Source organism: Prunus mume, linkage group LG1, assembly GCF_029339155.1.
Source record: "Prunus mume cultivar Tortuosa linkage group LG1, ASM2933915v1, whole genome shotgun sequence".
NCBI lineage: Eukaryota > Viridiplantae > Streptophyta > Magnoliopsida > Rosales > Rosaceae > Prunus > Prunus mume.
The window spans coordinates 21,871,448-21,886,614 of NC_142698.1; the positions used below are offsets into that span (position 1 = coordinate 21,871,448).

Consider the following 15,167-nt stretch of genomic DNA (forward strand, 5'->3'; position numbering starts at 1 on the left):
TCTAAAGATCACCGGCATGGATTCAACCGAGGTGATTTAGTCCTTATATTAATGTTTGGTTTATTTTTTTTTCAAAAGATAATTGAGCACTTTCACTTACAGTGCTTATGCACGTGTAATTGTATTAGATTACGGCTTGATTTGACCGTAAAAAAGGTGATGCCAGCTTATCGGTGCTTAATTTTAGTGTACTTTGAAACCTATTAGAATCTCCGGAGCCCTAATTAACTTTGCTTTAGATCTTAATTTGATTAAATAAATCACAAAGTGACAAAGAGGGTTGAGTGGATAGTAAGGAGTGGTGCATTAGATTATTAGATAATGTTGTATAATTCAATAGAAAATTGTCTAAATGATGTAAACATTTCTACAACGTGTCATGCCAGAGAATGGCATGTGATTGATGTAGGACCCACCATAAGAAATTAAGAATGAGAGTTTGCACTCTCAAAATGTGTTCTAATAATTTCATTTTCTTACCTTTTCTTATTTGGATTCGGTCACCTACTTACTTACTAGCTATCAATTATTTAGAAAATTTAAAGTAATTATAATGTGGTATAATTTATTTATTTAATATAATATAAGTGGATATATATATTAAAATTACATATAGAAATATCAATGTATCATCATTTACTCATATTATAACACATAAACGATTTATACTACGTGTTCATATAACTACAAATTCCTCGTAAAATGGTGTTTTCACGTAAAATTTTAATAAAATGAAGACTACCAAAATACCCTAGCCAGTATAATTTTTGAAACCTAAATAAATATGAAAATTGAGCGATCAAATTTAATTTTTTTCATCTCATACTGTTACTTGAAGTAGACCCAAGAAGAGGCAAAAAGAAAACTTATTTAGGCTTGAGAGAAATTCCTTAAGTCATAGTCCCCACGCACTTGTTTTCAACGGCTCATTTATAAAAATGGAAATGCGATGGCGTCCACACATTTGTCAAAGGTGGCATTTATAAATTGGAAGGAAAGTTAACTGTGTCCACACGTTTGTAAAAGAAGACACTTATAAAGACTTTGATAGATAGTTGATCCATTTCAAACTGTCCCTCTTTTGATTTCGATTGAAATTAATGTGTACAGTAAATTAGGTTTTGTTTTTTTCATTGATAAAAGTCGAAAGGCTCGATTTCAATAGAAAATTAGGGTTTAGTTATGGGAAATAGTTGAGAGAAAGAGGAAGGAAAAACATTGAAATGATTTTTCATTAACTTAATGATTTTGACTTATGTAGGGATTAAAAAGTCTATAAAGTTTAGATGGCTAATGATATGCTGGCACCATTTGGTCAGCAGAATCTTGTTGAGTAGTATACATCACGAGCTCCATGATTCTGGGGAAGAGGTAGCTGGAAATGAGGTGGGCAAAGAAAAAAAAAACCTATTTGGTAGCGAAACTGAATCAACTTTTGTCACCTAACGGATGAGGGCATTCAGTTTGTTAATACTAAAAGCAGAAAGATTTATAATTTGCAGAGGGAAAACTTTGTTCAACGTGAAGTTGTATTGTTTTAGAGTGTTGTTTCTGTTAGTCATCAACGAATGCATTATGCATGGATGATTTTTAGTCGTAACATACGTAAATACGAAAACCTTAGTACATACCTACGTAACCTCGAGAGGCTACTTATACGTATGCTTAGAGGGTGAGGATGAGAAAAAGAGAATAAATTGTACTGGTACGGATGGAATTGGATTTGGATGATTGAAAGGTTAAGATTTTTGAGCTGATCACAATGAATGGTGTGGGTGATGTGGAGAGCAGAATCGAACACAGTCATCAAATATCATCTAGTGGAGCCATTCATGAATTCTTATCATCATAAGAGTATTGGAATTTGGAATCTAAATGCAAGGAATAGATTCTCTCCCAAAACATGAGCGAACCAACAAACCACATATACTTTCTTCTCTTGAATTGGTTGTTCCAATTTATTTCAAGATACACACAAATATAGCATTATAACTTTTTTATTTCTTCTTAGTAATTTATAATCCTCCCTTTTGGAGCAAAAGGAGGAAGGGGCTATGGCTTTTTCTTTGTTTTGAATATGGGTATGGATATATAGATATAGGGAATCAAAAGGCCCTGCCCTATCTATCTACATTAATTCATGGGCATCCTCTGAGCTATTGGGCTTCTTCCATTCATAGCCCTACTCTTGGCCTTTGATGTTCAACATTTTAGAGTCGTTTTATAGTGAGGGTACAATATACAGAGCATATAGATGTGGGACCTTTATATTAATCACGTGATTCATCCGAATAGTAACTTCACTTAGATTTAATGAAATGATCCTATGGCTAATATGAAGGTCCGAATGAAGATCCATATATGACGCCCTCATTATAGAATTTAATCAAACTTCACAATGACAACATAGAAGGGCCTCTCTAAGCGGCCCATGCTAATTTTTTTTCATTGCAAAACTACGCTTCCTGTTATTATATGATTGTGACTTAACGATTTCATAGGGAAGGAAATGTTTTTAACGGCTCATTTTTCCTCTAAGTGTTAAAGTTAGGTTTGGGCCTAGTTCAGAAATAGTCTTTTAGAAACTAATTTCAGAGGATTATTCGACCCAATAAGTTATCTTGGGCCACATCAAATGGAGGCTAATGATCTGACATATATTATTACTGACCGAGCATCTTGCTTGCCGAGCTCAAATGGAGAAGAATCCCACACAATCAAAACACAAGCTCAAATGCACTTTCAAAGTCGCTCTTGAGCATCATCCATTGTAACCGTTCATCCAGCATATCAACATGATTTTCTTTGTTACGATACAAAGTTTTTCTTGAGCACCATTTGATCCATATCTCAGCAAAAACTCGAAGTCTTTTAAGTTTCTTTGTTTGAGTATTTTTAGTTGCCGAACTCGGCAACACTAATTAACTTGTAAAAGAAAAAGCCTTGTTGCCAAGGTAATTAAAAGAACCAACGGCAGAGAGGTGTTCTTTCCTCGACCACGATCTTTTCATGTGGAATCAAGATCCGGTGAACTTCTTGGGCGGTCGAATTCCGATTTTCTTTTATTATCACAATTAATAAAAGGGGCCGAAAAGAAATACTTTACAAGTGAAATTTTTTAGGGTCAGTTAAGCTTAAAGCTTTGACATAATGGACGGCACCTCCCCTAAATTTTTATTCCAAGGGCTAAGGGCCTAACTGCCGACCAAGAAATACTTGAACAAAGTTTCAGGAAAACCCTAACGGTCTTCAACCAGTTTTTAAAAGGATAAACAATACTTAATTAATCTAATGAAGCAGGTAATTAAGGGTCCCAATTAGGGGCATGTCTTACGCATATTTCACATGCAAATTTCCAAAGTATTGGGTTCAACTCCTAATTACATGGGACTTACTGTTTTTTTCTGGTCAATCCAGATACACAGCTGCTACTCCTGTTGTTGACTCCCCTAGATACCACCCAAACAGCTGGAGGAGGAAAAAACATTATTAATTATTAATTACTATTTGTCTATAAAATCCCTCTGTGGTTTTTGCTGAACATCACGAGGAATTGTCACGTGTGGTTGTGGTGGCAATAAAACAAACCGTGCAAAATGATGATAATGGTAAATGTGGGTTGGTAGTGTTTGTGGTGATGCCATTGTCAAGGCATGTTTATCATAATGGTAAATGCGAGAATAATGATGATGCTACTAGGAGAAGGTTTGTTAGTTTTATTTTAATTTGATGTCGAACAATTGCAGAAGAAGTACTTGTAAATTGAATGTTTTTGGTCAATATTTTATACAAAAAGGGCACTCTAAAATAGTAGTAAAAGTACTACTTGTAAATTAAATTGAATGGTTTTAAAATGGAGTATGGATTTCGGGAGTTATGAGTTAGGTTGGTGCACTAGACTAGTGTGCTATCTACTTTTCTACCGAGTTCAAAATTTTATTTTCATGGAATAGTAAGGTAATTTAGAGCAGTTAGAATATCATTTTGAAAATCAATAATTCAAGATATATGATCCAATTTATAAACATATAGAAACTCATAATCAAGCAAAGGATACTAGGGTAGTGATTTAGAGTATTTACTCCCTCAGGTAAGGTCATGGGTTCAAGTCTTAGCATCCGTATAGTATGTGTGAATTTAGTATACTATATATCGCTCTTCTCAATAGAAAATGTCCTAAAAAAAACAACTCATAATCTTCATTGCTGATCTTTCTAGTTGGACATTGTAAGATCGACATATATATAGGAATTCCTGCTATACATGTATACCATGGTTGGCTACCTGTGTAACCCATCTGAGCATTTGGATAAATTTTCGAACCAAGTAGGCATCTTGTATTATGTAATATTATAGGATGAAAGTAGGATTACATCTTTGTTTGAAATTAATCAATGGCCTTCTCATCCTTATTCCCCAATGATATTGTTACATGTGTCATTATTTTTAATATATAAATGAATGTTTGGTTGTTGATCAAAATAAATTGCACACGCATAATAGTGAGGCTATTGGACCATATAAAATTGTGATGATAAGAATATACATGATCTTCCTAAGAAGCTTCTGGTGGGAGATCTCTCTCCCACATGAACACCACATGCATTAGCTTGCTAATCATACAAATTACAATTAATCAGATCACACAAGAGAAAAGGCATGATTGTAGTTTGGTCAATCGAAGTTCAAAGGTTCAAATCCTTTAGAGAGGCTATATATTCAAAAGAAAATAGAAAAGCCGGTTGGGTATAGCTCAGTTCGTTGAGCTCTTTCTCCTTCACTCATGTGAATAAATGTTCAAAACCTCTAAACACCCAATGAATATTTGTGTAAATTCCACTCCCAATCGCTTTGTATTAAAAATAAAAAATTACAAGATTTCCTTAATTTTGTATGAGCTGTTACTGCTATCCTAAAGACAGAGAATCCATTAAAACCCTTACTTTTGGTCAATCATTGTTTTATAAAGTATTGGATCAACATCGATGCAACTTTTTTCGAGAAGAGGGCGACTAAACAATTTCAACTATTCTAATTTCTAATATTTAACATGCATGTCGGCCTTGTCAGTCAGATTATAATGCAAAATTTTAGGAGAAACAAATCCATATGTTTCCATATTTCTTTAGTCATTTCAAAGGAAGAAACAGTCAATATTGTGTTTTTTCTTCTTCGTTATCTTTAAAGTAATGGACCCAAGTTCCTTTTACTGAGTTTCATACTGTTTTTTCCTTTATGATTTGCTGCACTGCAGTCGGGTCCATAACCTTATCTCTTTCTCTTTTTTTTTCAGCTTCACCTCTAATCTGTATGATCCACATTGGGAAAAATATACAACGCACTGGAATATAGCTCATGCCTTTTTCAGGTTAAACGACATTCTTTGAAAGGGATTTTAATAGTTGCAGCAAGGAATATATATAATGGCACCGACAAAGATAAATGTTATGAGCTATAATTTTTGTGAACTTGTAACACGCGGTCCACGTGCCACTCTGTGTTACCATTACATAGAGAAGGCAAAAACAGTTGTTAATTAGCATTTAGATAAGTTTTTGAAACGAATAAGTGCTCTACCACTCGAGTTATAAATTTTTTGATAATCATATTGCTATTGGTATTTATGAAGAATGTGATTTTAAGACGATTAGACTATATAAATTGTAGAGATAATCCTAACACTAGAATTAATAAATTAAAATCATGAAATTCTTTCTAACTGGAGATGCGCATGCTTTTCGAGTCTTTTCCAAATCCCAGTCGACATTACTTTTCGTTTGTTTGAAATGATCTTAAAATGGAGCGACGGTGGCTTGTATTCACATGTGCATGGACATGATCATCCTCGTCCACATGCAAGATCACCATCCATGGTCCACCAGCATGATCTCAAATCCTAGCATGGGCCTGTTTCTACAGTTAGATGACAGAGCACTTGGACCATCCAATCCAATGATGCACAACCCTAATTGAAGCAATACGGCCAAGTTGCATCTATGTAGCTCATTGATTATAATTGACCGCTCCCTGAAAGAGACCAAATTGGTGATACTAATAGGGGAGACAAAGATTCAGGTACTGCTAGGGACATTCACAAATGAGCTATCAAGCACATTTTCAAGACCCAAAAGTTGGACATAATTAACCTGTCTCGTAACCGAGCCTATTAACCCAAATAAATTCGTAAAGTACTTGTAGTATAAACGATTTATAGCAGTTATATTTGCACTCGAGATCATGTATTCGAATCTCCTAATAAGTTCATCATTGAATTTGATCAAACACACATTAACCCTTTGCTACTTTTGCTTCATTTCAAATAACAGACCACAAAAAAACCATTGCACCATCAATAGTTTAATGTCATGATCAAAACATAATTACAAAGAAAATGACAAGAAAACTGATAAACAAAAAAGGAGAAGTCATCAAGTGCAAGAAGATGAGCTGCTTAGATATATTCGTTGCATATATTATTTTTCTTTTCCCCTGTTCTTGTTTTTGCTGTAAGGAAATGCTGCTGCTTGGTGAAACTTGTCATCTCAGTGGGTTGTCCCGTCGTCGTCCCATTTACAGTGTCTGCACTGCAGCATTGCTCTTGGAATCTAATTAGTAAGAATTGAATATGCTTAAAGTTAAACATCTTCATTAACTTTATATTTGGTGTTTTCTTTCTCCTTGGGTCAATTTTTGTTGCATACGTCCAATTTAATGGAATTAACTCAAAGTCAGACCTTATTTTCTGCAGATACATATATGGCCTTTATATCCTCATGACAGAAATTTATGAATGACCCCATAAACGTCCTCTCTCTCTCTCTCTCTCTCTCTCTCTCTCTCTCTCTCAAATCAAACAAGCTTATAGAATTAACCTATGGACCTCAAGCTGCCATGTGCAGCAACTCTCATCGTACTCCCGGCCAAATTAGCCAAAGGGCCAAAGCTTATCCTTTCTCCCCACCCACTCCCATGCCCCCGTGTTCATGTGCTCTTTCATTCAATAATAAATATTAAGCCCCACCTCAAACCATCAAATTCCATCCTTCCATCCCTTTCTCTACTCATAATTAAGGATAAATGTTAATCACACATGCACAGCTAGTAATATATACTATCCAGTTAATATTATATGCAAATCACAAACTTACTTAATACGCTATGATTTATGAATAGTTGCATGTATTCAAAATTTACCTGAATCTTCATGAACTGAGTCCGAAAGATTTTTCTCCTTAGCTAAAATATGTAGTGGACACTATTTCTTCACATGGGTAATAATTTATGAACTATCCCCCTCTCTCTCTCTCTCTCAACCTCCATATATCAACTGTTTTAGTCCTTAATCACGAGCTCCGAATCTTTGATCAATTATTTTACACACACACACAATCCACACTTATTTTCTTAATTATACACTATCATTCATTATATGCGGTGTGATCAATCTTGTGACGTGGCAATAATACAGTGAAAATTCCAGGAAGCATTAGATGAAATTAGACTTGTCCTCTGCACTCCAAGTCCCCAATCAGTGCACTCAAGTCAATCTAGCTAAAAGCCCTAAAAATAAAAACCCACGTTAGGGGCAAAACCGTCATAAAAAATAATCTGACTTTCTATATATAAAAAGCCACTGCGACTCACTGAGTCTTCCATGCCCATTGCCCAACTTCAAGTTGCTAAGCCTGACATCACACAACCCCCCAAACCACACCGCCACACCGCTTCCCTTCTTCCTTCATCACTTTCTACTTATTAACTCTCAGAGACAAAAACACAAACACCTGACAAACATTTTCTAGAGATAGAAAAAGAAAAGTTTCCAACTTTTCAGAAAATGGAAACAGCCGTACGCCTTCACTTAACAGGCGTCGCCGTCATACTCTTCGCCGTTACTTTTGCCTCTGTCAGGGCCTGTCCGCCGTCAGACCTGGCCTCCCTTCTCGCAATCAAAGCGGCGCTCCACGAGCCTCATTTCGGGATTTTCAACTCCTGGACCGGCACCGACTGCTGCCACAACTGGCACGGCATCAGCTGCGACCCGGAGACCGGTCGGGTCGCAGACATAAACCTCCGGGGCGAGGCCGAAGACCCGATTTACGAGAAGAATCACCGAACCGGGTACATGACCGGGACCATCTCTCCCGCCATCTGCCGCCTGACCCGGCTCTCCAGCCTCACCATCGCCGATTGGAAGGGAATCTCCGGCGAGATTCCGAAATGTATCACGATGCTGCCGTTCCTCCGAATCTTCGACCTCATCGGAAACAAAATCTCTGGCCAGATTCCGGCTGGTATCGGCCGGCTCCACCGGCTCACAGTCCTCAACTTCGCCGACAACCTCATCTCTGGCCCAATCCCGACCTCACTCACCAACCTCTCCAGCCTCATGCACCTCGACCTCCGAAACAACAAAATTTCGGGGGAGCTGCCCCGAGATTTCGGCCGACTCGGCATGTTGAGCCGGGCCTTGCTGAGCCGAAACCTCATAGGCGGTACAATCCCGAGTTCGATTTCTCAAATTTACCGCCTCGCGGATCTGGATCTTTCCTTGAATCAGATTTCAGGTCCGATCCCCCCTACAATCGGCAAAATGGCGGTTCTCGCGACCCTAAATCTTGATTCCAACAAAATATCGGGTCGCATACCGCCGAGTTTGCTTGTCTCGGGCATTAGCAACTTGAATTTGAGCAAGAACTTTCTCGATGGTATTATACCGGATGTGTTTGGGCCGAGATCTTACTTCACCGCGATCGATTTATCGTTCAACAATTTGAGGGGCAATATCCCGAAATCTATAATTTCGGCTTCGTATATCGGGCACTTGGATTTGAGCCATAACCACTTGTGTGGGAGAATTCCGGCCGGGTCTCCGTTCGATCACCTCGAAGCGTCGTCGTTTACTTACAACGATTGTCTTTGCGGGAAGCCACTAAAAGTCTGCTAAAGAAAAATGCTTAAGATTAGATTGTGAAGGTGTTTGTATTATTGAGAGAGAGAGAGAGTTAATTAATTGTGTGTTTACCGCTTAATTACGTTCATTATATTGAATCAATCTTAAACGTTGTTATTATTATGATGACAATCGAAGAGTTTCTTGTTTTTGTTTTCATGCACGTATTTTTGCATGAATCCAATGGAAAATTTGGGTGGGGCCCATCCCACATATGATCTTTGACCTGTGATTATAGGATTAAAGAGCAAAAGGGGTAAACTCTGTCGACTCATTACATGCAAAATATGTCCTTACTGATGTGACCATTCAATAATTGTAGACCACTTTTTCATTCTCCTCCATCTTAGGATACAAGATCTAAAATACCTTAACTTTAAGTTTTCTTCCAATTTGCCATCGATAAAAATAGGAGTTAATAACAAGAAATTTGTAGCTCAAGTGGTTAAAAACAGTTATCCTAACATCTAAGGAAAGTACACACAATTTGTAGCTCAACTGAATTTTAAAGTCATGTGTTCGAATTTCAATACTCTTTTCTTTTTTAAGGAAAGTACATGCAACATGGATGAAGCTATCGTAATTGGGTTGCCAAACTAATTAAAATTCTTTTTTCTTTCAACATTTTCGTTTAAGGATTAGCTTTGGTCTAAATAGGTTTTGAAATTCGATTTAGCTTAAGGTGTCTACAACTCATATATCCACAAGATTCAGCTGGCACGCCAATTCCAGTACCAAATCACAACCTATTTGGCCATTTCGACAGCTATTGACGTAAAATAAGACCGTTTCACAAAATAAATTGATTTCAGATCAAGAATGGCCAATTAAAAGACATCACACGTGAAGCTTTAGTGAGATAATGACTCTCCGAGTCGGAGTCCCATCAGTACAAATAGCATTGAAGAAGAAGGGCCCCAAACGGTGAAACAGTAATTGTGCACGTCTGCAGTAAAAAGCTAGCCACATGCCAAGATATTGCTCTCGTGCTGCCTTACAGAAAATAGTAATGGCCACCTCACACCAAAAAATTTCTCACAATAAAAATGAAACAAAAATTCTTAAGACACAAGAAAGTTATGAACTAAAGATAGACTGGATCGCAATCCAAGTTACATCAACTGTTTTACTGCTCTCAAGTGTTTGATTCTCTCAACATTAAACAAAAGTTACCACATTTTGCACTAAAAATAGATATGGAACAAAACCAATTGCCGAGTTACCAATGGTTCAATCATCTGCATCAACGACCTTGGTGCCTAATCCCCTGAGACCCTCTGGTGGAATCTCGGTGACCGTTACTAGAGAATAGAGCTCCTCCTTGGCATCTTCCTCATCATTTCTTCTACGAGCAATGCGTACACGAACCCTCCTTGGCACACTTCGGATACCATGGCTCCAAATCAACTTGTTCAGCTTCACATCAACCCTGACGTCTGTTGTTCCCATAGCCTTCTGGGCAAACTTCCGAATCTCCTTTATGGCATTTGGTGCCTTCTTCTTGAATGTGCTACAAAAGAACAAATAACCACAGCATTATGATTTTTCTATCAAAAGGACAAGGCCTGCGCAGAAGTTGCAGTATGCAAATACACTTAAAAAAAAAAAAAACATGGCAGTATGCCAGAGAGAAGGGCAAGAAAGGATGGAAGAAATATACAAAGCTGTTTAACTTAGACCACTATTTATTCGATCCGAACAGCCATGTTCTTTTAAGGATAACCAAAGCGCATAAAAGCTGCGATATACCATTAACATGGGTAATTAATTCATGATGGCACCAATACAGAGGAAAAACAGAGAGAACCGACAAGAAGATTTTCGTGACGGCTATTTTTAAGGCAACTTTTTTCACTTGTACCCGTATGAAATCTGATTATCTTGTACAACTAAACAAACTAGCTCTCGAATTTAATCGCTGTGCATAGCATTTGATTGTGAAGCAGGGATAGCATCAAATCGAAGGCTTAACACCAGAGGCCTAGGAGATGATTAGGTTAAACCTCGAATACTGTCAATGGTGTTGTTGACTACAAGGTAATAATAGCTTAGGATAGGTCATAGGACAATACATTGAAATCTGATTTCAAATGCAAATTCACATAATAATTTATTTCAAATATTCACAAGGCATGTAATTGTCTTGAATAAAAACAATTCAACCATTAATTTCTTTATGCAACTACATTTCCTATTTTCCTAGATAAACAATGGAACCTCCATTGAACTAGTGGATACAAGCAAAGTTGCTAAAAGGTTAAGCTAAAAGATACATGTTATAAGGGAACAATTGGGCTCTGAGCTTGCTTTGAAACAAACTTTCTTTTCCTCTTTAACTCTAACTCGACCTACACCTTTTAAAGCACCCATTTTTAAATCAAATTCAAATTCAATCAAATCCAAGCATCTAATTCAAATTTAAGTTCAACCTTAATTCCAATCAAGATTTAACTAAGCCTATGTAACAAAACAATAGTAGCTAAAATGAGGTGCAATCTTCAACCAGACATACAATACTCACAGATTTCTACGGAGAAATGACTCACATACAGATTAACATCAGGGCTAGAAATAATGAAGAAACAGACAAATATATACCATCCATGGAGGCGCTTGTGCAGGTTGATGGTGTACTCTCTGGTGACGACCTCTTCTTTTCTACCTCGGCCCGACTTGTCCGCCATTGCTGATGGCTCTGAAGCTCTGCGCCGATATACAGAAACCTAATACCCTAAACGATGACGAAAAATTTGAAACCCTAGGTGAAACACCATATATACTAGTTGGGTCGCGGTTTAAAAGTAAAAGGCACTAATCTTATTGGACTCTCTATAGCTATAGGGGTCTGTTGGGCCTTTTGTTCTGTTTACTGTATTGGGCCACATCCCTAGTTACTTTTTTATTTATTTTTTTTATTTATGTGTCAATCATCATCAAGTACTCTAATCTAGGGGTGACATTTTAAACCGAAAAACCGAAAAACTGCAAAAATCAACCGACAATTTACCGTAATGAAACCGCAATGTAAACCGAACCGCATTTGCGGTATTAAGAACCGAACCACATTTGCGATTTTCAAAATTTGGTTATTGCAAACCGCAAAGTATAATACGGATGATGAAGTTGAATTCTACAAGGAAATGGAACATATGACAACTTGTAAGTAATTAGTTTATTTATGTTAATGTTATTTATGCTTCTTCTTATAATAAAATGTACTAAACTATGTTGTTTTATTTGTAGATAACATTGATGCTCAAACAACACAACGGGGTTCTTCAAATCCACTCACCACCAACACTTGAGTTTGTAACTTTAGTTTGTAACATTGGTGCATTGCATTTTCCTTTTAGTTTGTAACTTTAATTAATTTTGAATTGAATTTTTCTTTTTGGTTGTAACTTTAATTCATTTTGCTTTGCATTTTCCTTTTGGTTTATAACTTTAAAGGATTTGGAATTGGAATGCTTGAGAAGTTTAACTTTAATTGGAATGCTTGAAATTGTAACTTTAATTTTCTTAGGTTGTGAATGCTTGAGAAGTTGAGGAGATTGTGAATTTATATATGCTTGAGAAATTGAGGTTGTGTATTTATTTATTTAGGTTGTGAATTTATATTTTTGTGAATGGTTGAGAACTTGCGATTTTAAACCCCAAAACCCGGTCGGTTAGCGGTTTCAAAAATCACCAAACCGCAAATAGTCGGTCGGTTTGCGGTTTGAGTAAAAATTTGAACCGCAACCACCCCTACTCTAATCCAGTTGGTGTTACTAATTTACGTGTTATAAAATAAGCGGCGATTTATAACTGATAAATATGTTTCGCTACATAATTTAGATTATTAGAGTCATTTTTTGTTTTAATCCAACACAACTCTCTTTTTCATGAGATTGGAACTCAAACATCCTTTAAGAAAGTGAAAACTAAACATTAGCAGGGATGGAGCCATGTCTGGGCCTAACATGGCCCTGCCCCCCCTCCCCAAATTTTTTTTCCCCATATGTATATTAGAATGTCCCCTTCCAATATATGCATGGAACTCTTGAATTTTGTCCTCTTTTCTTGTTTTTTTTGTGGTTATTAAACTATCTTTTGCTCCGTTTACAATTCTTGGTGTTTTAAAATCTATGCCTTGTTATGTGCCTTGAACATTAAAATATATTTTTTCCATTAGAGCATGAAGTTCACCCCCCAAATTATAAATTCTAGATCCGTCCCTGAATATTAGAGTCAACATTTGTGAATTATTTGGCAATGTTTTCTTTTTTCTTTTGAATACAAGTGATAATCTAAATTATAAAGAGGAGGGAGAATTCGAACCACTAATGTGCAACTCAAGACCATTTTCAATGTTTATTTATATAATCCTCAATAATATTAATATTTGTTAGCTAGGTCCCGCTCTTCTAAACCACAGCCAATTTCAGCTACGAAATACTTTTGGTAGAGTTGTACAAGCAACTTAAATGCCAAGAGTTTATGAGCAAATAGAGCTTGAAGCAAATTGCACAACCAAACTATAATCCCCATGGTTGAAGACATTGAACAAGTCTATATATATCCCATAAACCCAAAAGGCACTACAAACTTCCCAGCAATGCTATAATCTTTTCATATTTCAAATTCTGAATATCCTCATGCAGAAGCAAACTGCAGTTAAATCATCTTCGATGTAGCTACAGCAATTCTTTCTTTGTAGCATATTAGCATGGATACTAATAACAACAGGAACCTCAGAAATCAAGTAGAAGATGAATAGACAAGATGAACACTACTCTGGGATTTCTAAATAAGATTCCTATCTGCAAAAGCAATTAAGGAATTTGAAGAACGGCTGCCACTCTGAGAAAAATAAAAAACTTTCATAAATAGTTTTATATCGAATAGATTCGTTCCGGTTTCCACAATCCTGTTCCTACTTATCAGGCTGTAATGTTGAGATAAGCAGTGTAAGATTCATCATTGAATCTTGACAATGGTGCTAAAAGAAAGCTCCTTGTTGCTCCTTTAGCCACAAAGCTGATAGGATGATGCTGGCTTATTCCATTACCTTTTACAAAGCTGGCTGCCTGGTTGAATCCAGCATCCGACAACTCTGGACTGCAGACGAGCTTCATGCCTGCACTGGCCACAATGTTTTCACCATGCACAAAGCAACCTTTGAAGCTTTCTGACTCGAAGGATACTGTGGTGTTCTTTCCATCCAAACCTGGAACCAATTGGAAAACTGAAGAGTCCTTACTACTGGACATATCTGCTATCCCAAGATTCTTGTCTTTCCCTTGCTGCACTAAAACCTTTCCTGGAAGATAAAACAGTTCTAGAATGACTGATTTGCCAAATGCATCACTCACTGTAGAGAGCTTTGTGGACAAGTCGTTTAAAATGAGTCTGAAAGTGGCATGAGCAGAAGCGTCAGTGCCAGTTTCAGGAAAGACGTCCAATGCAATCGATTGGCTTACGACAGCTATGGCAAATTTTGAGTTTCCATATTCTTGGGAGAAGGAAACCAAAAAATTATTGTATGAAGAAGGGATTGGAGTTATCCAGTCGGCAACGGTTTTAGCTGAGCCAGTTTTAATGTCCCAGTTACCGCTGGTATGAGCCAATGTTTTCAAAGGCGAGGCGTATAGGCGAGGCGTTTTTAGTAGTGCTATGCGAGGCATAAGCCTTGAAGCGTTGAGGCGTAAGCCTTTTGAACATTAATTTATTTTAATAAGAAAAATTTATGAATAATACAATACGATTAAATTGTACAATTAATTCTTATTCAACCATAACAGTCTTTTAAATATAATCAAACATAAGTACTAATTGTCATTCAAAGCATAATAATCAATTCCAAAACATAAAATATTTATTCAACATCAAAACAAAAACATAATTCACTCATCCCACTCCTCAACACTAATATCATAGCTATAAAACAATACCATTAATATTTCTAAGATATAAGTATGATGCATGTACGTCATATTTCTATTATATCACATAAACGAATAAGATAACTAGTATATTTATAAATAAATAAAATTGAAAAAAATTGTACGGAACTTCAAATTACAGTTTATTACAGTCAAATTATACAAGTATGATGCATGTACATACAAAAACAAATGACTTACTTGCAGTCAAAAGATGAAGAGAATTCTTGAAATTGATGGAGTTATCTGCTAAGGGTAGAAATTAGGGTTCTACATGTACTATGCAATAT

General features: G+C 36.5%; 2 protein-coding genes across 2 annotated transcripts; one reads left to right on the forward strand and one right to left on the reverse strand.

Moving 5' to 3' along the window:
- The first annotated feature begins 7,544 nt into the window (after positions 1 to 7,544).
- On the forward strand, positions 7,545 to 9,110 carry LOC103319566 (uncharacterized). Its single transcript, XM_008221120.2, has one exon. The coding sequence runs from the start codon at positions 7,838 to 7,840 to the stop codon at positions 8,945 to 8,947; it is 1,110 nt and encodes a 369-aa protein (XP_008219342.2). The 5' UTR covers positions 7,545 to 7,837; the 3' UTR covers positions 8,948 to 9,110.
- A 901-nt stretch (positions 9,111 to 10,011) lies between these two features.
- LOC103319575 (large ribosomal subunit protein eL31-like) lies at positions 10,012 to 11,712 on the reverse strand. Its single transcript, XM_008221131.2, has 2 exons — positions 11,552 to 11,712; positions 10,012 to 10,463 (listed from the first exon to the last, which is right to left on the reverse strand). Exons 1-2 carry the CDS (start codon positions 11,635 to 11,637, stop codon positions 10,184 to 10,186), a joined length of 366 nt encoding a protein of 121 aa, XP_008219353.2. The 5' UTR covers positions 11,638 to 11,712; the 3' UTR covers positions 10,012 to 10,183.
- Between the last annotated feature and the right edge of the window lie 3,455 nt (positions 11,713 to 15,167).

Excerpts from the sequence above, each read along its gene's own strand:
- LOC103319566 (XM_008221120.2), top strand. The coding sequence starts at position 7,838 with ATGGAAACAGCCGTACGCCTTCACTTAACAGGCGTCGCCGTCATACTC.
- LOC103319575 (XM_008221131.2), bottom strand. The coding sequence starts at position 11,637 with ATGGCGGACAAGTCGGGCCGAGGTAGAAAAGAAGAGGTCGTCACCAGA. Across the intron at positions 10,464-11,551 it reads CACAAGCGCCTCCATGGATG|CACATTCAAGAAGAAGGCAC; the intron begins GTATATATTTGT and ends GTTCTTTTGTAG.